Source organism: Onychostoma macrolepis, chromosome 10 (assembly GCF_012432095.1).
Source record: "Onychostoma macrolepis isolate SWU-2019 chromosome 10, ASM1243209v1, whole genome shotgun sequence".
NCBI lineage: Eukaryota > Metazoa > Chordata > Actinopteri > Cypriniformes > Cyprinidae > Onychostoma > Onychostoma macrolepis.
This window is the reverse complement of record NC_081164.1, coordinates 8,696,888-8,722,503: the sequence shown is the minus strand read 5'-3', so window position 1 is coordinate 8,722,503 and position 25,616 is coordinate 8,696,888. Positions and strand designations below refer to the sequence as shown.

At 38.5% G+C, this 25,616-nt stretch overlaps 1 protein-coding gene across 1 annotated transcript in view; it reads right to left on the bottom strand.

Annotated features, from left to right (window-relative positions):
• Positions 1-25,616, bottom strand: part of robo3 (roundabout, axon guidance receptor, homolog 3 (Drosophila)) — an 80,583-nt gene that overhangs the window by 2,389 nt on the left and 52,578 nt on the right. Inside the window, 20 exon segments of the mRNA XM_058790041.1 lie at positions 126-268; positions 700-873; positions 965-1,069; positions 1,241-1,425; positions 2,121-2,342; positions 3,933-4,077; positions 4,402-4,677; positions 4,799-4,938; positions 5,039-5,078; positions 5,203-5,430; positions 5,664-5,841; positions 9,887-10,011; positions 10,244-10,460; positions 10,575-10,696; positions 13,748-13,914; positions 17,433-17,499; positions 17,502-17,600; positions 17,919-18,000; positions 22,172-22,377; positions 25,346-25,517. Of these exon segments, the coding sequence (XP_058646024.1) occupies positions 126-268; positions 700-873; positions 965-1,069; positions 1,241-1,425; positions 2,121-2,342; positions 3,933-4,077; positions 4,402-4,677; positions 4,799-4,938; positions 5,039-5,078; positions 5,203-5,430; positions 5,664-5,841; positions 9,887-10,011; positions 10,244-10,460; positions 10,575-10,696; positions 13,748-13,914; positions 17,433-17,499; positions 17,502-17,600; positions 17,919-18,000; positions 22,172-22,377; positions 25,346-25,517 (3,093 nt within the window).

Sequence of the window (25,616 nt, the reverse complement as noted above, 5' to 3'; positions counted from 1 at the left end):
GCATATTTAATAGTATATATTACTCTTGTTTTAAGGATTATAAGATAATTTTAGTGGATAAAAAGACAAAAACACTGGTTAAGAAAATGATTTTCTACAGTATGAGGAAAGTTACTTGGTCTTACATCATTTCTCTTCCTGCCCGTTCCATGCCCCCGTGATCCTGTTGACCCCCGTGATGATGAACTTCCTGTTGTGGAGCAATTGCTGGACATCTGACCCCGAGACAGGAAGTTGGGCTTGTTGTAAGGAATTAAATCGTCCTCTGCTGTGAGACACATAAACAAAACCATAATGTTAGGGTTCAAAAGTGTATTGATACAATATAACTTTCATTAACTTTAAAATAAAAAGCCAGTCTATTAAATCCTACATATACACGTATACATAAAAAAAAAAATAATAATAATAATAATATATATATATATATATATATATATACATATACATATATATACACACATATACATATATATACATACATGCATATATATACATGCATACATATACATACATACATACATACATATATACATACACACACACATATATATATATACATACACATACATATATATATATATATATATATATACACATACATATACATACATACATATATAAAATTGTGCCTTTAAGATACAAAAAATTATAATATTAGAACAGCATTTAAATTTAGACTGTCAGGTGTTTTCTAACCATCTATCCGTCTATGAGAAGAGTTTTTCCGATTGGGTGTGCTCTGTTCTCTCCTCTCCATGGAGGAATGGGAGCTGCCCACTCTCTCGAGGGACGTCTGCCCACATTCGAATCCCCCTACTTGAGCACAGTCGACCTCATCTTCAGGAGGCGGTTCTGGTGGAGGGGGCAGATCTGCAGAGATGTGACCAGCATGTTAAGTATGCAGGAGCAGGATAAATGATTAACTAACTTCATTCTGGAAAAGGCCTGGTCAGTAACTCACCGCCTTGCAGTATATCTCTTCGGTATTGACCGCTCTTGGAGGTTTTCTTCTTCACCTTGGACTTCTGCCCAGGTGGTGTGTGGTCTGCAGAGGGCCTCGCTCGGCCTGAAAGGGAGCATGAGACACAACAATGAAGCAGCTAAAACAATTGTAGCAATTCTAAAAGTTACTTTAGGTAGAAAATATCTAATTATATATTGCTCTGATCATGAAAGTTATATTTTACTTGAGCAGCAAAACTTCTGTGGCAAGTTTATATGGAAAACAGAAACACACCTGGTGTGGTGTTGCAGATGTTCTCTACACTTTGGGTAGCTCCTTGGCTCAGATCCCGTTTGTGTGCTGAGCGGTGTGCCACAGTGTTGTCAGGGCACTCCTGATTGGCCGACAGGTTTGGGTTGGACTGGGTCAGAGGGGGGCTTGGTGCTCGCGGCACAGGCACTGGTCCACATGGCAACCGGCTGTCCACAAAAAAATGTTTGGTCAATTAGAACAAAATACGACAGCATGAAATTTGCTAGATATGCAGTAACTGAAATATACCCCATTCAATGGATCTCTCTGTTTTAACCCAGATCTGCAGCCAATAAGACTATTATTATACTATTATATGAACTCATATTAAATTGAAAACATAGCAGGCCAAGATCAGCACTTTGTAAAAGTAAATGATCTTTCTAAACTTGGCACAACTGCAGTCTAGCAGGAAGCTTAATGAGAGTCTCACAATTTGCTCTGTGCCGTGAAAATATACAAATATGGACCTGCAGAGGAATAAATTATTCATAAAACAAGTTTTCTCCTGCAGGAACAAATAACAGCACCGTAAAAATTCTCCTAAGAGAATGAAATCAAATAATCTATTCTATTAATGCAGAGAACTAAAATGCAGGAGAGCAGTTTCCTGAAAGATGAAGGATTGCTTCTATTAAGTATTTTAAAGCGAACGTTGCCTCGAGAACAAAGCAAATGTCGTTTATGCTGCATCTTATCAAATTTAGTTTAGAACAAGCAAATCGTGTTGACAAATGCCCAACTAAAACTGTCAAAAAAAGCTGAAAATAAAAGAGTAATAAACTGAAATGCTGACCTGACAAAAAAACCCTAATGCACAAAATAATTCTTGAAATATTATTTGAAGGTTTAAGTGTCTCACCGTGCTATCTGTGGCTGTTCGAGCTGGTGCAAGCGTGGTATATCGTGGCAGTGGCCATCATCTCTGGGAGATGGGGTTAAGGTTGCGGTGGACTGGTGGCTGTAGGATGTGGTGGGGGAAGAAGCCTCTCCTCTAGGAGGAGGAGCGGGACCATCTTCCATCACGCCGTCTATGAGGTAAGTCCTATCCGGGAGAGGAGGACACCACTCTTCCTCATCGGACCTGAGTGAGAAGAAATGTTTCAATATTATTTACAGTTCCGTAACTTTAGAATCTTTCTTAATAATAATAAACATACTGAAAACACATCAAATTTGCCAGAGCACATATTCTACCCGCCACCATTATATCGATTATTATTAATATACTGTACTGTAACATCAACTTTTCTTATCACTTGCTTGCCCTTCTCACTTAGAGTGACTTTATTTCTGCTCTATAACTAAGTTCCCTCATTTTTAGCAGAGGGTTAAGTAACTCCAGCACCTCTGTGCTAAATCAATCACGGCACACTCATTATGATTGCCTGCTGCAGTAATCACCAGGTCAATGCAACCAGTGGTATATCGATTCCTACTGCTGTTGTGTCAAAAGAGACAGCCTGGCCTCCAGATAACAATATGCGTGATCTTTTAGCTCTCGCGGGACCAATCCATGCAAGAGCAATGGAAAAGAAGTTAAATGCAGTGGCATTTTGAGTGACACTGTCTCAATGTTATGCCTTGGGCACTTTAAGGGCAAACCGCTGAGATGAATGACACCTACACACGGCACGCTCTTGGTTTATGTGGCTGCTCGATATTTTTGAGGAGTTCTTCGGCCTCGCTGAGTTGAAGGGTGAGTTATTAAAATTATAGTCAAATTGCAGTAACAGAGCTGATGCTCTTGCCTTCGGGCTGCCAGAAAGGTTAACCTTATGATTCATTAGCTCATCACACTTTTGAGGACTAGTCATGAAAATCCAGTCTGGCTGTGAGTGTTGCATTGCGTGCTTGTCCCCTGAACGACTTCTAATGCTCGGAGGAAGGAAGTTGAGAAGGGTTGTACCCATCACTGGCTAATGCGGTTACTGCAGGAGGCTATGTCAAGGTTATCGGATTCATGGATCTCCACTGTGAGTCAGGGCTGGTTAACCACTGCAGCTTATGTGACTCGCCCTTGTTTGTACCCCTCATGGGCAGCCATTGGGCTGAAGTGGCGGCAGAAAGCAATAAGAACGTCTCTACCCGTCAGCGCCCGCGGCCGGGGCATTCTGCGGCTACTGCTGACCGCACGCTTCTTTAACAAGAAACTAATGTGATACAGACCAGGAAAAGAAAACATAATTCAGTCAGGCCGTCATGAGGAAACAGGCCAGATTCAAGGGTAGAATGTCGCTAACTTTGTTAGCCTCTATATACAGCCTTGTCAACAGCAATCAAACCGCTCTGGCCCTGAGAATTCTGAGACTGTTCCTGGAACAATCAGCAAAACCTTGTCCAGAAGGCTAAGTAAGGCCATGTTCCCAGCTAGCCAGCATACTGCAAATTGGTAAAAGATGTAGACATGGAATTGAAGTTAAAAACTAAAATGAATTGCTGAAATTGTGTTTGTGAACTTGCGAAGAGACTTGAAATTTGTTTTGTCTGCCAAAGTCTGGGAAGCTATTAACTGACCTATTTAACTGAATTTTTCTCAAGATAAAATAGCATGTCAAATCACTATCAGTATCAAAATTGTGGCTTTTTAGTTTAAATAATGCTAACATTATTTTTCAGGCTGGTCCGCTGGCACAGCACTGAGCTAAATCTATAGCCTTCCAGTGAACATTACCCCATGTCCTGGATTAGTTCATTATCATCTTCCTCTTCACACTCGTCCAGATCTCCAGAGAGAGGTGGTGGCGGCAACGCATCCATCCAGTTAAGAGATGGCGTTTTCACTGGCTTCCCCATTAACTTCTGCTTTGGTTGTTTTACTGTAGAAAAGGAAGCAATTTTGTGAATAACAAAAACACCTTTATAAAGCATTGTTATAGTTAACTACGATAAAAATTTAATTTAATTTTTTTTTTTCCGGAAATTGAAATAAACCTGAAATAAAATTTAAATAAAAATTAGAAATGCTGCCATGGCAGTTAACTGAAATAAGTTTAAGTACTAAAATTACTGAAAATATAAATTAAAAAATATAAATGTAAAAATCAAAGCACTATAATAGTATATAAAAAATACTAAAGTAACACAGCCAAGCACAGCATTCATATTAGCACTGAAGGGAACAGATAAGACTGGAAAGATACCGTTATCAGTCTTGGAGCGGTCTGGCTGGGCATACTGAGCATTGGAGGTTCCAGGCTGAGTCATCCAGTGGCTGCCATCTTGTTCAGGACTGCAGGGCGCCTGGTTGGTGAACGGCATGATGGGAGTGCTGGCATAGGGAGTGGTATGTTGAGAGAACTGAGCAGAGAAACTGCGCAGGTCCTCGCTGGTGGGATCGATGGTGCTGTAGATGGGGCCTTCGTTGGAGTCTGTGCTGTACTTCTCGTTTTGGTTGAGGTAATTAGAGATTCCCGCCTCTGAGGAAGCGATCGTAAATTAATTAGGGTTTAATTAATGAGAGACTGTGCTGTGGAAACTTAGTGTTAAATTAATTTAACAGTACAGCCAGTGGTGTTGTTCTATAAAAGTGAGTCCTACCATTATAGTATCTCTCCGGGGTGTCATGTTTAGATGTACAGCAGTTCACTGAGTCTTTCCCGTTGTGCACAAGATTGGTAGTTGGCCAAGAATCAGCCAGCCACGGGTAATTTCCCATGTTAGCACCCAGCATACCAGGCCTAAATATCCAGACATATCCAAAAATAGCAGTATAGAACGAACTAAAGTCACTGTATTTACACTGAATTGATGCATTAAGAAGCTAAAAGTGCCATTTACCTTCCATTAAGTCCAGAACTTTCTCCATGTGGAAAACCAACTGTAGAGAGATAAAAGAAAACATATATAATGCAACTGATCTAAAGGCTGATAGTATATAAATATTAAAATAACATTGCTAAATCATTATTTAATGTCATTTGGTGTGATATGTGCATGCATACCCGCAGGTGTGTATGCAAATGATGCTGTGTAATGGCTGAGCTCTTTTCTCTTTTTCCGTCTGCAGTAGATCCACACGCTGAATCCCATAAGGATTACCCAGCATGCCCCGCCAATGCCTGCGATGAAGGCAGGCTGCTTCACTACGTCTGTGATCTGCTCAGCCAGACTTACATTCTCGTCAGATTCGCTGCCTCCACCTGTGACTGTAGGCTGCTCTGCAGGCAATTCTGAAAAGGAGAGAGAGAAAGAAAAGAGAGCAAAGACAGATCAAAGTGTTACTCAGACAGAATGTCTTAATAGGACTCAGCTTATTGGAAAGAATTAAGCAATTTAGTCTCATAGCGGGACTTTAATAAGCAATCAAAGAGAATTTACAAAATTTTTTTGTACTTCAATTCCTCAAGCCCATCACTCTACTCTTTAATTCTTTCAGTTTTTAATAGTCACGGCGAGCACTCACTGATAAGCACAGATACGGGCTGGCTGTGTGCGCCCACTCCTGCGCTCGTCACTGCCGCCACCTCCACCTGGTACAACACGCCCGGTAGAAGCCCCTTTAATAAAGTTGTCAGCACGCTTCCATCCACTGTCTGATTGATGTGGTAGCGCGTCTGAGAGTCGTTACCCAGACACCAAACCTGAAAAGAGATAACACTTAGATCTGAACTTAAAAATACTTAAGTGTCCTAACTTGGTCCTTGACCTGTAAGACACACATCTGCAGAAGACACCAAGAAAGACACTAGCAGGAAAAGTTCAAGTGGGAATCCATATCTTTCTGGCCTCCCCTGAGCCCATTGAGTTTTAACAGACCCCCTCTAGTGTGCAGTGAGTTTGGTGGTGGTAATTGAGAATTAATGAAGGCAAGTTATATGAGAGGAAACAATGCCTCCATCGCGATATGACTGGATATGACTGGTTATGTTCAGATGTGATTGGTTCATGCTATAAATCCCGCCTCTTGAGTTTGTGCGCATTCCACATTTGTGAATCAGTCTGAATGAACAATATAATGGCATTAGTAGCTGTTTCCATCCAAAGTTACAAATTAAACTTGTGTGCAAAATTGGAATACTGAAAGCACCGTTTCCATCCAGTGAGTTGAAGAGATCAAAATTGTCACTTCCTGATGTACTTTTGCTAAATATCATGAAGAAAAATTAAATTTGCTGCAGTAGGAGAAGGCACTAATCATTTTAGTATACAATAAATTACGAGCTTCAGAGCGCACAGAGGAAATGCAGTCATGTTATCTTATTTTCTGAGCCTGCTGTTTGGGAACACAGTTTTGGGAGTTAATTATAACAAAGCACTTTGACAAGACTTTGCTCAAGCATTTTAGATTGACAAAACTAGCATTTCAGATGCTGTGCAATAAGATCGGTCCATTGGTTGGTGCAGTTTTATGCTGTCCCATTGCAAAGTTGCATCTTTTTTGATGCACATTAAGGAATTTATTCAGTAAAAGTGTTTCCGTCAGTTTATGCGCATGTTTTCTTACAGGATATGAAATTTATTCAACTTAGTTGAGCACATAAGTTTTTTATGCATATTTTTTTTATTTATGCACATCTTGGCGTTTCCATCCAGCGTTTTTTATGCGATATCCCAAAATGCGCATAAAAATAGGTGGAGGGAAACATAGCTACTGGGAAGGCTAATTAAAAAAGCAAGTAAACAACTCACACACTTAGATATAACTACTTTGTTACATCAAAATAGGACTTGAAATGGCATGAAAACATGATCTGTGGGTGTTTTTAGTGTGTAATCAGCTTGATGAAATTTAAGGTCAATCTCCGTGTGACAATATTTACCAAGCTTTGATGACCGATGATCCGAAAAAAGCTAAAGTAGTTAAAAGTTATCTATTAAAAAGAATAGCTGAAAATAAGTTCTCAAATAAAATATATTGTTTAAATTGTTGCTGCCTTGAGTTAGTGTTTTGGAATAAATTAAAAATGCTTAAAAACAGTACATTACAAACTTGATGATTCACACTTTTATATAAGAATATTGATTACAATATTAATGTAAAAATTAGTGTTGTCAAATGATAAATCGCATACAAAATAAAGGTTTTTGTTTACATAATATACAGGTGCATCTCAATAAATTAGAATGTCGTGGAAAAGTTCATTTATTTCAGTAATTCAACTCAAATTGTGAAACTTGTGTATTAAATAAATTCAATGCACACAGACTGAAGTAGTTTAAGTCTTTGGTTCTTTTAATTGTGATGATTTAGGCTCACATTTAACAAAAACCCACCAATTCACTATCTCAACAAATTAGAATACTTCATAAGACCAATAAAAAAAAACATTTTTAGTGAATTGTTGGCCTTCTGGAAAGTATGTTAATTTACTGTATATGTACTCAATACTTGGTAGGGGCTCCTTTTACTTTAATTACTGCCTCAATTCGGCGTGGCATGGAGGTGATCAGTTTGTGGCACTGCTGAGGTGGTACGGAAGCCCAGGTTTCTTTGAAAGTGGCCTTCAGCTCATCTGCATTTTTTGGTCTCTTGTTTCTCATTTTCCTCTTGACAATACCACATAGATTCTCTATGAGGTTCAGGTCTGGTGAGTTTGCTGGCCAGTCAAGCACACCAACACCATGGTCATTTAACCAACTTTTGGCAGTGTGGGCAGGTGCTAAATCCTGCTGGAAAATGAAATCAGCAAAAAACACAATGGACCAACACCAGCAGATGACATTGCACCCCAAATCATCACAGACTGTGGAAACTTAACACTTGGGCTATGAGCTTCTCCACCCTTCCTCCAGACTCTAGGACCTTGGTTTCCAAATGAAATACAAAACTTGCTCTCATCTGAAAAGAGGACTTTGGACCACCGGGCAACAGTCCAGTTCTTCTTCTCCTTAGCTCAGGTAAGACGCCTCTGATGCTGTCTGTGGATCAGGAGTGGCTTAACAAGAGGAATAAGACAACTGAAGCCATATTTCTTGACATGTCTGTGTGTGGTGGCTCTTGATGCCTTGACCCCAGCCTCAGTTCATTCCTTGTGAAATTCTTGAATGGATTTTGCTTGACAATCCTCATAAGGCTGCGGTTCTCTCGGTTGGTTGTGCATCTTTTTCTTCCACACTTTTTCCTTCCACTCAACTTTCTGTTAACATGCTTGGATACAGCACTCTGTGAACAGCCAGCTTCTTTGGCAATGAATGTTTGTGGCTTACCCTCCTTGTGAAGGGTGTCAATGATTGTCTTCTGGACAACTGTCAGATCAGCAGTCTTCCCCCTGATTGTGTAGCCTAGTGAACCAAACTGAGAGACCATTTTGGAGGCTCAGGAAACCTTTGCAGGTGTTTTGAGTTGATTAGCTGATTGGCATGTCACCATAGTCTAATTTGTTGAGGTAGTGAATTCGTGGGTTTTTGTTAAATGTGAGCCAAAATCATCACAATTAAAAGAACCAAAGACTTAAACTACTTCAGTCTGTGTGCATTGAATTTATTTAATACACGAGTTTCACAATTTGAGTTGAATTACTGAAATAAATGAACTTTTCCACGACTAATCTATTGAGATGCACCTGTATGTGTGTACTGTGTATATTTATTATTTATATATAAATACACATGCATGCATATATTTAAGAAAAATATGTTAAGGTTTTATATTCAATATTTATATATAATATAAATTATATGATTATAAATATATACATGTAAATACATGTATTTTTTTTTTTTTCTGATAGTGTAAGTAATGTTTATTTAACCAAGAAAATGTGAGTGGGACATGAATTTACATTTGATGTAAAAATGTTGAGGACTTTAAAATAAAAAAAAACAAATTAAACAAATCAACGAAAATTAAAGATAGAGCTAGAATAAATATTAAATTAATAATAATCAAATCAAATAATCTGCTGACTGTATTATGACATATCATGCAGCATTTTTACTTTCACAAGTTACTTTTTCCAATGTGTCTGGTTGGGATATAGACCTTTTTCTGAACGCGGAAGTCTCCCCCGATTAGAACGGTGCTTTACATTTCCGGTTTCTAGTCACATTTACATATTTTCAGAACCGATAATATAATGTGAAACCTATGAAAGTCATTTTAAAAAAATCATGTGGCGCCATTGTTTCATCACGTTACAGTGTCGCAGTGACCGTCTTTTTGCAGTAAAGGAACAGTCATAGTTCAATGAGTGGGAAGATGACATGAAACGACGCGAGGCTAGCTGCACTGAAAACAGATGAGTGCACATACAGCTCCCGATCGGGGTGAAGTTCATGGGATTTTGTACACAGAATGATAAGAGCAAACATTATTTTAACATATATTATTTCACACTCAGTATTTTAACTTAAGCGCTGTAAGCCATATATACAGTGCCTGACAAGACAGATTTTCTGATACGCAAAACAAGTACTTTAAATCAATTCCTTAGCTTACTGCCGTTACTGTGGCAGCCAACAACAGCACAGCAACCCTCCACACATTTTTATATGTAGTTATATTGAAAAAGTTTAAATTCAGTCCATCTTTTTTTTACCCCGTTTTAATGGATTTCTATGGAGACCGGAACACGAGAGCACCCAAACGGAAGTTAGAATCCATTATGGCGCCGCTCATCGGTTATTCAGGAAAAAGGTCTATACTAAGTTTGTTTTGTTGATTGACTTTTGCAATCTAAAATATACCTTATACTCTTGGATGACTCCATTTTGCATCTCACTGGGAGGAGGCTGCCATGATACACTGATGCTTGAGCTGTTGCTGAGCTTGACTGTTGCCACGGTTACAGCACGAGGAGGGGCACTGGGAACTGGAAGAGAATTCAATTAAAATTACATTTTGAAAAGTGAGTGTTAATAGTAAATCTACATTAGCCCTCTCCATAATTTTATTTGCTTGAATGAAGCGATTCATCTTCATATTATGTACAAACAGAATAGAATTGAGTCGGGCTGGGCTGAATGAACCCGAATTGAATTGATTAGAACGAAATTAAATTGAAATGCATCAAATGGAAACTGAAAGAGCTGCAGATATCTCACCCTCCTCTGGCGTACGAAACGTCAGCGGGCGGCTGTCCATGCCCTGGAACTCGTTAAAGTAGGGTCGTATTTTAATCTCGTACTCCGTGCCTTTGAGCAGGTTAGAGATGACAGCGCTACGCTCTGTTGCAGCTTTCACTTCCTGCTGGGACCAGGAGCCGCCGATAGGACGATAAAGCAAACGATAACCCTGGATGTACTGAGACTGACGATCGACCTGACAGATGGAAAGGAGGAGACCGAGACAGAGAAATGAGATAAGGTGAGCTGGCAGGAGAATCATAAGGCCGGCAAGGGGCTGATTTGGAGGGCAGATATTAGCAGCACTCACGTTCCAGCTGATCTTCACGCTGGATGCCGTCAACCGCGCTGGTTCGTGAAGCTGCACAGCCATCTCTCCCAGCTCCCTCTGCACCTGTCGATGGTCCACACCTTGACCTGTAGGACTCACATCTGCAAAAGACAACAAGAAACATCCAATATTAACATCTTTAAATTGCGTGTCTATACGAATATAGAATGCATCAAGAAAACGGTCAAAATCATGAAGTCAAAAATAGGTCATATTTTATCCAAAAAACAAACAAAACAAGAAAAATAATGCATTTTATTTTAATTAAAGATAATCAAGTTCACTTTTTGTGACATTATTTTGTGTGTAAAATTAAGGTAATATGGAAAAGCATATATATATATATATATATATATATATATATATATATATATACATACATACAGTGCCCTCCAAAAGTATTGGAAGAGTAAAGACAAAATTGCTCTGTTGGCTGTGGAGTCAAGACATTTACAAATATGATTAAATGATGAATATGAGACAAAACTACAGAATGTCACATTTTATTATTAGCCATTTCAACATACACGTTTTACCAAATAGAAAGAACAGCACTTTTAGAGTTCATCCCACTCACTGATGTGAGCATAAGTATTGGGACAGTTGAACATAAGGCAGATATAAAAAATTAAAAGCTATTATTTAGTTGTAGATCCCTTGCGCACAATCACAGCAGTGAGTCTGTGACCGATAGACATCACCAGACTCTTGGTCTCATCCTTTGAAATATTTTTCCCAGCCTTTAATGCAGCCAATTCCAATTGTTGCTTGTTTTGGGGAGTTTTTGCCTTTACTCTCCTCTCCAGCTGGTGAAATTCATGTTCAATCGGATTTAAATCTGGAGACTGACTTGGGCAATCTAAGACTTTCCATTTCTTTGCCCTTATAAATTCCTTGACTGAACTGGCAGGGTGTTTTGGGTCATTGTCCTGATGCAATATGAAGCACTTCCCAATGAATCTGGTGGCATTTTCTTGAATATTGGTAGGCAAGATGGTTTTGTACCCTTCCAAATTAATTCTGCTACTGTCATCATACATTAAGTCATCAGTAGAGTTGAGAGGGTCTGTTCCAGGGACAGCCATACATGCCCATGCCATGACACCACCTCCACCATGCTTTACAGATGAGGCTGTATGCTTGGGATCATTGCAGTTCCCTTTTTTTCTCCACATTTTTGCTTTCCCATCACTTCGATAAAGGTTCATCTTTGTCCCATCGGTCCATAAACACAGTTCCAAAACTCTTCTGGCTCACCTTTGTGCTTTTTTGCAAACTCTAATCTTGCCTTTCTATTTCTGGAGCTGGTCAGAGGTTTGTATCTTGCTGTGTAGCATCTGTAATTCTGTGTCAAAGTCTCCTGAGGACAGTAGATTGTCAGAGCATCACCCCAGCTTTCTGGAAGTTGTTGGTGATTTTACAGACACATCTTTTAGGATTCATTTTCACAGCTTTTATGATTTGTCGGTCATCAACAACTGTTCCTTACTCAGCCGATCAGGTAGTTGTTGGTTGCTGGTGTTGCTGGTGGTTTCCAAACTTTTGATTTCTCCATGCCCTTTGTTTTTGCTAGAGCTGTAATTGACTTCCTCTTTTCTTTTAGCATCCAAATTGCTTGCTTTTCTCTCAAAAGTCAGCTCCCTCATCTTCATCCTGGTTTGTGTGCGTCATCATCGAATGCAAGATTCAGAATGCAGAAGTAATGGATATAACTGATACGACACATTCCCTGCTTTTAATATCTGAAGAATTAATGCAACAGGACACAGCTGATCACTTAGAAAGACCTGTGAGGCAACTGCTACAATACTTATGCTCACATCAGATAGAGGGATGAAACTCTAAAAGTGCTGAACTTATTAGCTGGTAAAACATCTATGTGTTGAATCACCCAATAATAAAATGTGGTATTCTGTAGTTTTGTCTCATATTCATCTTTTAATCATATTTGTAAATGTCTTGACTCCACAGCCAACAGAGCAATTTTGTCATTACTGTTCCAATACTTATGGAGGGCACTGTATATATCTCTATATCTATATCTATATCTATATCTATATATATATATATATATATCTGTGTGTGTGTGTGTGTGTGTGTGTGTGTGTGTGTGTGTCCCCAAATGTCCCCACAAGGATAGTAAAACCTGAAATCTTTGACATGGGGAAAATAAATTATTAAAAATAGTAAATGATGTTTATCTGAAAGTGTAATAATGCAAACAGGTTTCTGTAAGGGGTAGGTTTAGGGTTAGGGTTGGGTTAGGGGATAGAAAATATCGTTTGGTCAGTATAAAAGTATAAAAAATAGTCTATGGAAAGTCCCCACAATTCACAGAAACAAACGTGTGTATGTGTGTGTGTGAGAGAGAAACCCTGGACCACAAAACCAGTCATAAGTAGCACAGGTATATTTGTAGCAATAGCCAAAAATACATTGTATGGGTCAAAATTATGTCCTTTTATGTCAAAATCATTATGATATTAAGTAAAGATCATGTTCCATAAAGATATTTTGTAAATTCCCTACTGTAAATATATCAAAACTTAATTTTGGATTAGTAATATGCATTGCTAAGGACTTCATTTGGACAACTTTAAAAGCAATTTTTTTTTTTTTTCACCCTCAGATTCCAGATTTTAAATAGTTTTATCTCGACCAAATATTGTCCTATCATAACAAACCATACATCAATGGAAAGCTTATTTACTCAGCTTTCAGATGATGTATATCCCAATTTAAAAAATTTGACCCTTATGACTGGTTTTGTGGTCCAGGGTCACACACACACACACACACACATATTACCTATTTATTTTGGAAATTGTAAAATGATCATATATCATGGTATTTTTGTTGTACTTGACTTCATTTTTGTTGATTTTAATTAAAATAAAATAAAAATATAGAAAATAAAAATAGATATACAATATTTTTCTTCTGCTTTTGGTGCAAAATATGTTTTCATGATTAGATCCAATCCATATTGAATGGAACGGATTAATATATAATCTGTAAAAACAGGCACTGTTATTTTGCTCTTCACATGTAATTTGTTCGTATACTTAACAGTTATATAACATATCATTTGTATTACACGTTCACACATTTTTAAAGATCTCATAAAATTGATTGGTCTCCAGCGTACAGACCTTGTGTGCGCACGGGCTCTGAGATGGGGCTGGGGTCACTCAGGCCATAAGCGTTGACCGCCCGCACAATGAACAGGTAAATGGTATTCGGTGACAGTCCAGTGACTGTGTGCTTCTCCAGCTTCACAAAATCTGCAACCGTCTGCCAAGTACTGCCTGCTGATTGGCTGAAAAAAAAAATAGACAGATCGATTATAGAGATTACATTAATTATTCATCACATTTACATACATATTAATTCCATAAGTGTTTATTTATGCTCTACAAAATCAAAACCAGCAGATTCATACAGCTCAATCTGAATAAAACATCAATGCAAGAATGTTTTGTCCTACATTTGTCCTGAAGCTGTTGCACGGCATTAGAGAGAGGAGGGTTTACCAGCAAAGTCAATGTCATAGATGTTTATCTGCACTCTTTTGATTGTCATTACATGTGTCTGTTTAATGACCCAGCTCTTCTGTGATGCTATTCTTGTAGCCTTTGGCTTGACAGTGCGTGGCGTGACTAGAAAAAGATCTCTGCGGTGATAGATTTATTTATGGCACAGACTAGGCTTGTCATAATGCAGTGCATGTAATAAATAAATAACACCTTGGATACTGAACTGAGATTTTATTAAACAAACTGAAAGCATTGGCTGAATCTGTACAGGGGTACATTTCAGTTTCAATTTAAGAACACAGCTTTTTATTGACATCCAGATCACACCTAAGCATACAGGAATATGAACTCGACTTAATGAGAACCAAGAGAGCTACTTAGATGTGGCATACAGGTGGGCAAGATTCATAACAACATGCATCCCCATCTAATAAACAATGAATGTTAAGCACAGACATCTGTCTGTGCCAGAAGGTTCTAGGATATTCCTCTTCGCTTGTCTGTGGTTAACCATCATCCTTGTTTAGAGCAGTGGTCACGTGCGGTGTGTTCAAGGTTTATTTTTCCCTGGTGGCAACTCCTGCCACAGACACAAAGCCAATAAAAGCCCGACCTGCACAATTAGGCCAAGCCATAAATGCTGGGAACCTCGTAAATATTCCTTCAGCAGCCCACCGATAGGAGCGATAAATCCAAGGTCACTTTGCTATCAGCTGGGATGGAAGAAACCGGGAAAGGCTGAGGCACAGACAATTCCCATTTCTCCAGCAGGACCGTGATTGGGCTCTTATAAACACCTGCATAAACGTGCATATATTCCAAAAGTGGGCCACAACATAAACTTTTTTTTCCCTGTATCGAGGTGTCAAAATCCTAAATCCTCCTCATCCGCAATCTCAGTTCTTTTCCATCCCTCACTTGTGCTCCACCTCCCTTTCCCAGCACTCCGTGTCCCACAGCACCTCAGGGAAGGAAATTTTATAGCAAACACCCCTTTCAGCCCCACAGCACTCTATAAAGAATCAATTTTAAGGATGTGGGGCCATGCTAACTGTTACCCAGGGGGCAAGGGAGAGGACAGAGACATAGTGTGTGTATATGAAATAGAGAAAGAATGAAAATGTGTGCGTGTGTGGCTCTCTACATCTCCGTTGCTGAATAGCCCGTTTGCTGTCTGCCCTCCCTCTAAGGACTGCAGGACCTTGGTTCTGTAATTAGAGGTAGCCCCATTTCAGCCATCCTACAATAGCTTAAAGAAGTGTCTGTGTGGACTACATTTGAATTCATTAGCATGTCATACTGAGACCCACAGCTATTAGAGTGAGAATATTTCTCAAGCTATGCTTCTATGAACAAACCTGTATGAGGGACTCTTTTAGATTACCAATTAAATAACTGGCTTTTTGATAATATCAAAGCAAATCATTACAATATAAATAGTTTCCCATGTTTTACTGAGAGAATACTTTAAAGTTGAAAGCATATATTTTCTTTAACTCATTGTATAAAAGTAAAAACAGAAGATTTTTTATATATGTATCCTATTAGAACTGCCAAGAGAATAAAATATGCACAATTAATCTAATAATGTCTACCAAGTCTTTAAAAAGCAAAATCAAATTAAAAAATGTGTTAAACATTAGTGAATTAAACCAGATGAGCCTGGTAGGTGCAAGATACAAAAATGGCCTTTGTCAAATAACTGCAAACAAGTAAACACACACAGGCACGTAAACACACACACACACATATATAATTTAATTATATTATGTTTCATTTATAGTTTTTAAAAATATTTCTATTCAATTTTACCAAGCGGCTATTTGCTCTCAGTGCAAATAACAATGGATTCTATTTACACTATGTTAAAATAGCAAGATTTTGTGTTATTTATACTACTTAATGCAAATAGTGGAAATTATCTGCACCTCAGTATTGTAGTACATTATAAAACAGTACGCAATAATAACGTATTGAGTGTAAATTATAGTTTTAATTCAAATTATTAAATGGATGCCACCTTATTGGGACAATAAAGCCCTCCCTACACCTACCCTAACCCTATCCAATACTCTTATTTTCAACTTTTTATTATTTTCTTCATTTTTATTTAAAATAAATGCCTTTCTGATGCAATATGAAATTTGAAAAGTTCGGCAAAAGGCGGGCTCAAACTTGGGTCAATCACGTCAAAAAGCAAGTGTCTTACCATCTACGCCACTGAAACAGATGCTGAATTAGCGTCTTTTTTAGTGTTGACTAACTCAATCACACGTTAGTGGGCGGAGTTAGTATAAATAGCCTTTGCCAACAAGACGGGCTATTTGCACTTAGTGTAAATAGACACTCCGTTTTTTAATAATAATCTCACTGCTCCAATTATTCCGACACCTTGTTTATTATTTTGCCATTACTGTCACACACATTGAAGCTCCATTTATTGTGCTTAACCGGGTTCACCAAGCACATTTATAAAAACTACACTGAAATAAAATAATTAAGAAATTGTGATGATTTAGACTTTATAACTCGCAAAGTCAGAATTCTGAAAGAAAATTCTGAATTGCAAGATATATACTCAGAATATCTCACAATTTTGACTTTATAACTCACATACGCGAGTGTATATCATGCAATTCTGAGAAAAAAAGTCAGAATTGTGAATTTTTTTTTTTTCATGTGCTCATAACTGCCCAAAAACGTAGCCTGCCCTAAGGAACAACACTGTGTGCTATGCCGATATGCAGAGGTTAGCCAATCAAAACAGAGGCCATTTACATAACAGGCACAAACATGCAAACCTCTTAATAAGAGGGCGTAAAACAGTCAAGTAAAGCTAAATTACTAAACTGCCACAAGAAACCTAAATGTATGGAATAATTCAATAGTTCATAAAACTATATCCCCATTTAAACATGCCAGAGTTCTCCAGTCCATGTCTGAAATTCAATAGTAGAACACCAATACAGTTACTATTAATTTAGATCTCTCTGGCAGTAGGTTGCCGCCTGAGGGGAGTGATTCTTGTAGGAGGCAGGATGTGAGATGTAAGCGCAGGATGTAGCTGCCCTCGCATGACTGTGAGGAGCAGTAGAGCACGGGAAAGGGGTCAGGGACGGGGCAGTCACGCGGTGGTATTACCCCATCTGTCACGGCTGACCAGCGACGCTAAGACAGTGACAGTGAATTAATAAAAAATGAAGAATAGACCCCTGTAGTAGCCTCTGGCAAGAAACAATATTATCTTGGCTAGGAAGGAAAACAAACAGGATGGAGATGCTTACAGAGTGCGCCAGCTCACCTGAAAGCCTCAATGATGTAAGAGGTGACAGCCGCTCCGCCTTCATGTGCGTTCGGTTGCCAGGTCAGGTCACGCTGTTACGGGTCACATCAGTTACGACGGGCTTCTGGGGTGGACCGGGCAGCTGGTATGGCTCTGAAACCGGGGCTACAGAGAGGCTGCCACTCTCTGTAAAGATAAGATTAGGATATAGCATGCCATCCAAGTTATCATTCTGTGAGGTATGGTTCTGTTTGCAGAGTCTATCAGAAAACTCTTGCCGTGTCCGTATTAGTCTAGATTTATAGGACATTATAACAGAAATCAATACTGAACAGGAAAAATCTGATCTCAGGTCAGCACTACTCTAGTAAATGGACGCATATATCTACTGAGCAAACTTGCAATGGAAGCGTCTCCCTCAGTTTGAAGATGATACGATACAGTTTGTCAAGGATAAGGACACATAAAGTGATGATGGAGCACTTGTGCATGTTTTTTTTTTACCTTTTACTGTGAGTACACCACTCCAGCTCGTTTCTCCACTCAAACTGGAGGCAACACAGGTGTAGGCCCCGGAGTCCGTTTCCTAGCAACAGCAGGCTCAGGGTCAGCATTTGTATGGATAAACTCGAGCACAATGCATTGCCTCACTCCGCTTGGAGCAGCGTGGAAATCTTGACAAATGAGCACAAATTCCTTGAAATTGCCTATTATTTTGCAGTAATACAGGATCAACAGTTATTTTTTCCTATTACTATTGAAATTAGAGACAGGAAGAAAATAATGTGCTGTTGTGAAACCCAGTGAGCTTGTATGTTGGCATATTTTTTACAGCATCATAGGCATGTACCCAATACAGAGACAAAATAATTACTTCTATAACAGGCAAACCATAAACTGTACCTTTCACAAAGAATGAAGCCCCACAATGCATTGCGATAGGTGTAAAAAAAAAAAATTCAAGACGGTGGACAAGTTGAGAAAATCTCCTTATTTCTAATCACACAATATGTGTAATTCATTCAATACCGAAAAGTATTAATAAAAATAGTTAAATCCAATTACAATAGAGTGTTTTATTCAATATTTGTGTGCATTATGTATTTCTATGCTTATTACTACCACACTAATATACATTACCATTCAAAAATCTTTTTTTTTTACAAAATTATATTTATATATGTATATACTGTGAAATATTAAAATTTAAAATAACTTCTATTTTAATATATCTTAAAATGTAATTTATTTTTGTGATAGTAAAGCAGAATTTTCATCAGCCATCACATGATCCTTCAGAAATCATTCTAATATGCTGATCTGGTGCTCAAGAAACATTTCTCATTATTATCAATGTTGAAAACAGTTGTGTTTCTTAACATTTTTGTAGAAACCGTAATACATTTCTTTGTCAGGATTCTTTAATCAATAGAAAGGTCAAAAGTACAGCATTTATTTGAAATGGGAATCCGTATAAATGTCTTTATTATGATTATTCATCAATGTAATGGATCCATGCTGAATTAAAATAAATAAATAAATCTTACAGACCTCAAACTTTTGAATGGTAGTGTATGCAAATAACATTAGACAGAAATCAATATGCAACTGTCTAACCCATTAAACACTTTAAAATCGCAAGTCACACTGAATAGTTTAATCCGATGATTCCATCAGAGTTTGAGATTGTTTTCTAAAAATCTTTCCATTGTGGGAACCCAACTGAATTTTCATCTGTCAGCTTGATTTAAGATATTTGTGTCTATCATCTGAGTTAGCATGGGTGTACTGAATGTGCAAAAAGAAAAAGGAAATACAAAGACAAATTGGCGAGGGCGAGGGGCATTAAATTTTTACCACAGGGCCGAGGGGAGAAGTCAGGCAGAAATTGCTTGCGACAGTGAGAGATGTAGTAAAGCTTTTCTCTTTCTCTCTCTCCTCGACTGCGATCTAATAGTGCTGACAGCTCAGGGGCACCAATGACACGTCTGAGGATTTGACTCATTGGTGATGCACACATACATCCACACACTATGACCTTCGAATTGCTGTCTGCTTACTTGTGATGTGTCTGTTTCATCTTAATCTCATTTTTATGTAGCATAATGCATGTTAGCATGAGTTTACAACAGCAGCTGATATGCAGATACAGCAGATATTAGTAGAAAAGCCAGAAAAAGTCTTGTCTAAAACTGAACCCATGTATTGAAAAGTAGCTTTATATCCTCAGGCAGTACAGGAGTGTGTTGTTGAGAGTGTTATTTTGGTCACTTATGAATCTCTCTTGGGAGGAGGAGAGCAACCACAACGTGTAGAAACAGTTTTCTATGTGACCTCTTCCTCTTTTAGTGGATAACCTCATTGGTTAGACCTCTGCTGTGCTGGCTAGTCATTGGTGGAAAACTGGAAGAGCTCAGAGAGGTAAGCAACTGGGTATCGACTGATTAATCATGGATGGCAGCTCTGGGCTCAGCGCTAAACACACACTTAAAAATGCATGAGTGGAAAAGGAAATAGGGAGATAAATATTTTGATAATATGCATTCGCATCATCTACTTATTTAAAGGGATAGCTCAACTATGAATGAAACTTCTGGCATCATTTACTCACCTTCGTGTCATTCCAAACCTGTTTGTGTTCTTCTGTGGAACAAAAAAGATTATATTTTGAAGAACGTGCTGGTCGCTCTTTTCTGTGCAAATACAATGAATGGGAACTGAGGCTTTCAAGTTCAAAAAGAATTCAAAAGCACATTGTTATATTTCAAGTCTTTTGAAGTTGCACAACAGACTGTAATATAAGTCACCTGATAATGTTTCCCTGAAGTGGGCACTGCAATCAGTTCTTTGAGTCAGTTTAAACTGAGAACCAGATTTGTAAAAGATTCTTTTGAATCAGATCTTTGAATGAATTGGATTATTCAAAATTAGTTGATTCAATTAAGTATTTTGTGAACTGAATCAACTGATCCATTGAAAATATTTGATTTAAAAGAATAATTTATCATGTATCAGACTACTTTCATGAACTCTAATAAAGGTGACGAGCAGTAAAACCAAATGTATTAAAATGTTCTAAAATAGTTGATTTAAAACAAAATATAAACATTTGATGAAATTTAAAGTTAAAGTACTAAAATGACTGAACTACACCTGAAATAAAAATCAGTTAAAACGAAAAAGAAATGTATTTTAATAAAAGAAAAATTAATAAAACACATAAATTACTAAATTAAAATTAAAATAAAAACTGAAAAAACTAACAAATAAAAGCTAATACAAAATATTAATAAAAACTAAAAAAACACTTGTCTGTTCCTCAGACTACAGTATCATATGGCTTCAGAAGACTTGAAATGTGTACAAGTAATATGGTATGCCTTCATGCTTTTGCTTTTGTCATTTTAGAGCTTGACAGTCCCATCCTCGTTCATTTTTTATTATGCTAAAAATACTGTCCCAGGATATTCTTCAAAAAAAATCTCCCTTTACAACAAAAAAAAGCCCCATAGAGGTTTGGAACAATGTGCGGGAGAATAAATAATGACCGAATTTTGGGGTGAACTATTCCAAGCTATTAGTTTTTCTCAGTCCAACAGACGTACACTCATTCTTTTTCACATTTCTTTTTCCTCACTCCCCTGGCACAGTCGAGAGCAGGCAGTTTCTGGCGATTCTCCTGGTATAATGGCACCTTTTCACAGCGCTCTCCCTTACTCTCTCCCTTCCCTCATACACTCGCATGCTACCATCTGTGCAAACCCCAGTCTCCGTGCCCCCTTGTGCTCTCCCATCATGCCGGGGTAATCGTGGACTAAAGGGGGCCAACGGAGGCACCAGACCAGAGAGGACAGGGCCAACACCAGAGCCAAAGATGCCCATCTGAACAAAGCATGCAACGTTTCACAAGCCAAATAAACACAACTCAACACAAAAGCTTAAATTCTCACTGATAAACGAGGCTGCTACTTAAATTCGCAAAAATTTTTGGCGTGAGCTGTCCGTAAAGTCACTGCACTGAATATCAAGGGTACGTTCAATGTGATGCAAACATTGCAGAGAGTACAAGGTTGCTGAGAGTAGCACATAAAGATTGCTAGCCTCCCCACCTTTCTATATCCAAGAATGAGCATTTAATTAAGGCATGAGTGACTGTTAATCATTCCCGGGCACAATCAATTAACACATCAGTACTGCGACCTCAGGTGAAACCTGCAATCGCACACACCCCTGAGGCCTTGAGGAATGGATTTCATTAGGCTAGCATGCGCTAACACTAACGACGGCACACACTCCCATTACAATCATAATTACCGGTTTTATCGCCATGCACAACTCTCGCATGAGCGGCTGGGTCACCCCGAAACCGTCCACGGAGCAAGTATTAAAATCGATCTGCTAATTAAGCCTGCCTGTTTGCTGTAAACTCGATTGCGCGTTTTATGCCCCCGCCATTGATCGGATAGAGGTAATGACATTTTACAGCAGTCGTCTGTGCCTAAACGTCACATTGGCGTGTCTGAAAATGCATGGCAAGTGAAACATGTTCATATGGAATACTGCATGATAGCATATGGTATCTGTCAACGAAAAGAGCCGTCTGTGACGGGACATGCACTGAAGAGGGCACGATTCGGTGAAAAAAAAAAAACATACGTTAATATCCCCTGGGTATTAGCATTTTACAAAATAAAAGCCATAGATGCTGAAAAACAGACCCTCATGAGCACACTTAAACACTATCTTGACTGAAGTACCTGCAGGGCTGTGATTTGTAAAGTGCCGTTTTCCATTAGGCTAATGCGCTCGTCGTTGCCCAGGATTCTCTGGCCATCGCGCTCCCATTGGATGCTCGGAAGAGGGTTGCCCATCACGTGGCACTGCAATTGGGCCGTGTTGCCCGGAGCGAGTGTCTGGTTGGCTGGTCCTTGGCGGATGATGGGAGGGATCCGGTCGGATGGGGCTAAGGGTGAAGAGAATGAGAGAGGCGTGGGCCACAAGAACCAAATTTGCATGAAACACCACCATATCATCCACCTCGTTCAAATTATACACAAGAGATTGTTGAAAAAGACACACTATGAATTATGCTAATTGAGATTCTGAGAGTTACATGATGGTAAAATACAATATCATTATGACATGCAATGACAAAAACAAATGCAATTGCTAAAAAAAAAAAAGTATCAAATGTCCAGCAAAAGGTAAAAGTAAAGGGAGAAAACACTGAATTTAAGTGGCCATTTATTTCACACTCTTATAGCCTGCCAAACAGAAAAGATCAGTAATTCATCTGATTTTAACTGGATCAGTGACACAGGCCTCTGGGTATAATCTGAATCATAGTACAGTTATAAACTCTTTTTGAAATGAAGGTATAATGTTATTGCATAAAGTAACTGAGCCAAATGCATTTTAACACCTTTAGCAGGCTGTGTTGTGTTATAATAAAATTATTCTGCGCTTTTAAGCTTGCTGTACAACATTTATGGGTCAATAACTGGTAAAGATGGATGTACTCTAAAGCTGCATGGTATTAAATAAACAAAAGTTCCTCAAAAAGATTATGTAGTTGTTATGAAATCATCAGTGGTAGAGGTGCACGGACTTGTGTTGTGCTCCATTCAAAGATGGATGTGGGATTACACACACGCACACACACACACACCTTTTCTGCTGTCAACATATAACAGTTTTCAACATTGATAATAATAAAAAATGTTTCTTGAGCACCAAATCAGCATATTACGATGATTTCTGAAGAATCAAGTAATGACTGCTGAAAATTCAGCTTTGCATCACAGGAATAAATAATAAATTAAATAAAATAGAAACCATATATTTAATTGTAATAAGATTTCACAATATCACTATACTAATAATCGATCAAATAAATGCAGACTTCTTTCAAAAACAGAAAAATCTTAATGACCCAAACTTGGTATGGTAATGTACCTGGTAATGTAAAATGGCTTTTTTTTTTTTTGTACTTTTTAAATACATTTTTGAAAAAAAACCCCAAAAAAACATGAAATCATGTAAAGCTATAGAGGAACTGCAATTTATGTAAGATTATTTCCACTGTCTTCATTAAAGGTGCACTAAGCAATTTTTGAAAAATGCTTTTGACCGCAGTGTCTGACCATGTCCCAAAACACACTTGCAGACAATTAGCAGTAAGGGGGTGTGTATTGTAATGACAGAGAGAAGAGAGCGCTCAATTTGAGTGTACAGGACGGATATTAGCAGATCGACTATAGATAGAGAGTACTGGAAGATAAAAAAAAAAAAAAAAAAAAGAGAAAAATGGTGGAGAGAACTCAAGGAGTGCGAAGTGCTCGAATCGGACGCCGAGGTTGCGTTGTTTCTTTTTGATAGGTGAGTAAAGTTGATTTTGCATTGTTTCACACAACTTATCTGTGTTGTTTTTTTTTTAATATGCTTGTGTGTCATCTTCGCTTGTTTCTGCGATCGTCTTTATGCCAGGGTTGCGTACGTACATGTGGGGCAGAGATATCAAAATAGGGGCGAGGTCCTGTTGGGGTATGGGCGTGTTTGTTTTGGTGCTTTCAAATATCAACATCGTTTGGCAAAATCGCTTAGTGCATCTTTAATAAGCATATTTATGTGACCATGTTCATATACCTCTTATGTACATTCTTACAGCATCGAATGGAAAAAAAAAAACTGCATTTTACTGCACTTTTCCACACAGGTAGTTGTGAAATTTGTCCACGTTGAAAGGTATGCGGCAATATGTAGCATGTAAAATGCATGATAATACATTTCAACACAGCACTCTAGAATAATTACAGTCGCCCATGTACTTCTACAATTTATTCTTCCATTTCCTCTCGTTCAGCTGCATCTCTTTCTATATACCAATGTGATGGCTTAACACGGCCGTGTTTCCATGAATAATTTATTATTTGTTTGACTAGAGCTGCAAAACCTACTGTCTATTGACCTAGGCGAGGAGAAAAGTCCATAGATAAATAATTGACAATTCGGTTACTTTAGCATTCTCATTTGAAAAAACAAGGACCTGGGAAAGACAGCCTGCATCTCTTGACATTTTCCCTCCACAGTGGTAAGAAAAAGAAAAGACCATAAGGTCAGAAAGAAGACGAGGGCTGTATCGCTCAAACAAAACCGAGTTGTGTTTCTACATGATGTGAAATTCATAGGCACGAGAACCATCCTTGGGTGCAGTGACCCTGCACATACATATGTCCTTCCATAGATCATTTCATCATGTATCATGTAAGTACATTACAGCAAACATCAGTCAGAAGATGCCAACATGCCAGGGATGTCGTCTTTAGAGGCCACAACAGGCACAGGGGTTTCTGGGAAATGCGATTATATTTTATAAGCCTGATTTTTTAGCAAACCTACAGCAGACTGTGCAGATATTGGACTCTTGGCGAAGGTTTTTCGTGTGATGTGCCTAGACTCAGTTTGGTACATGCGCACACACGTGGAGTACACATAAACAGTTTATCCTGTTACCAGGGAGCATGACGGAGGTGGCATATGTTCCTGGGGTTATTTGCATAGCTCGATTGTGCCCTGTCCTTTCTGATTACGTCTCCAGAGCTTCCTGCTGTTCTCTCATTTGCAGAAGCAGAAATTTTAATTTGGGGCGGCTTTGAAGACTTTAATTTATTTTGGTTTAGAGCAAAAAGGCTACGGCGGGGTGAAGCGGCAATTTGTTCAAACGCAAATAAAAATATTACTCAAATCTTTGTGATAAGGCCTCACACAAGCAATTCAATTACATGTACAGTTCTGGACCTTTAATGTAGTTAGATTGATATTAAAATATCAATACAAGCTGACTGCTGGTGTTTGATGGAGCTGGTGGGGGTGTATGAAAGGGCAACTGTATGTGTGTGTGTGTCCAAAGGTAGTTTGAAGTATTTACTCACTGCTTTCCACCTCCAGCAGGGCTTTGGTCAAGATGCTGCCTGCCACACTGATGGCCTGGCAGATGTAGTACCCAGAATCCTCGCTGTGCACATCTGTAATGGTCAGCTCTCCGCTTAACGACACAGAAAACCGGCCTGACTGTGAAGGTGGCTGACTGGGAAACAGCAGGACCTGTTCAAACCACACAAACACTGTTAAACGCTATTAAAAGACTAAACATGATAAATCACATTTTAAGTAGATTTTTTTTTTGGCAATCTAGCTCAGATA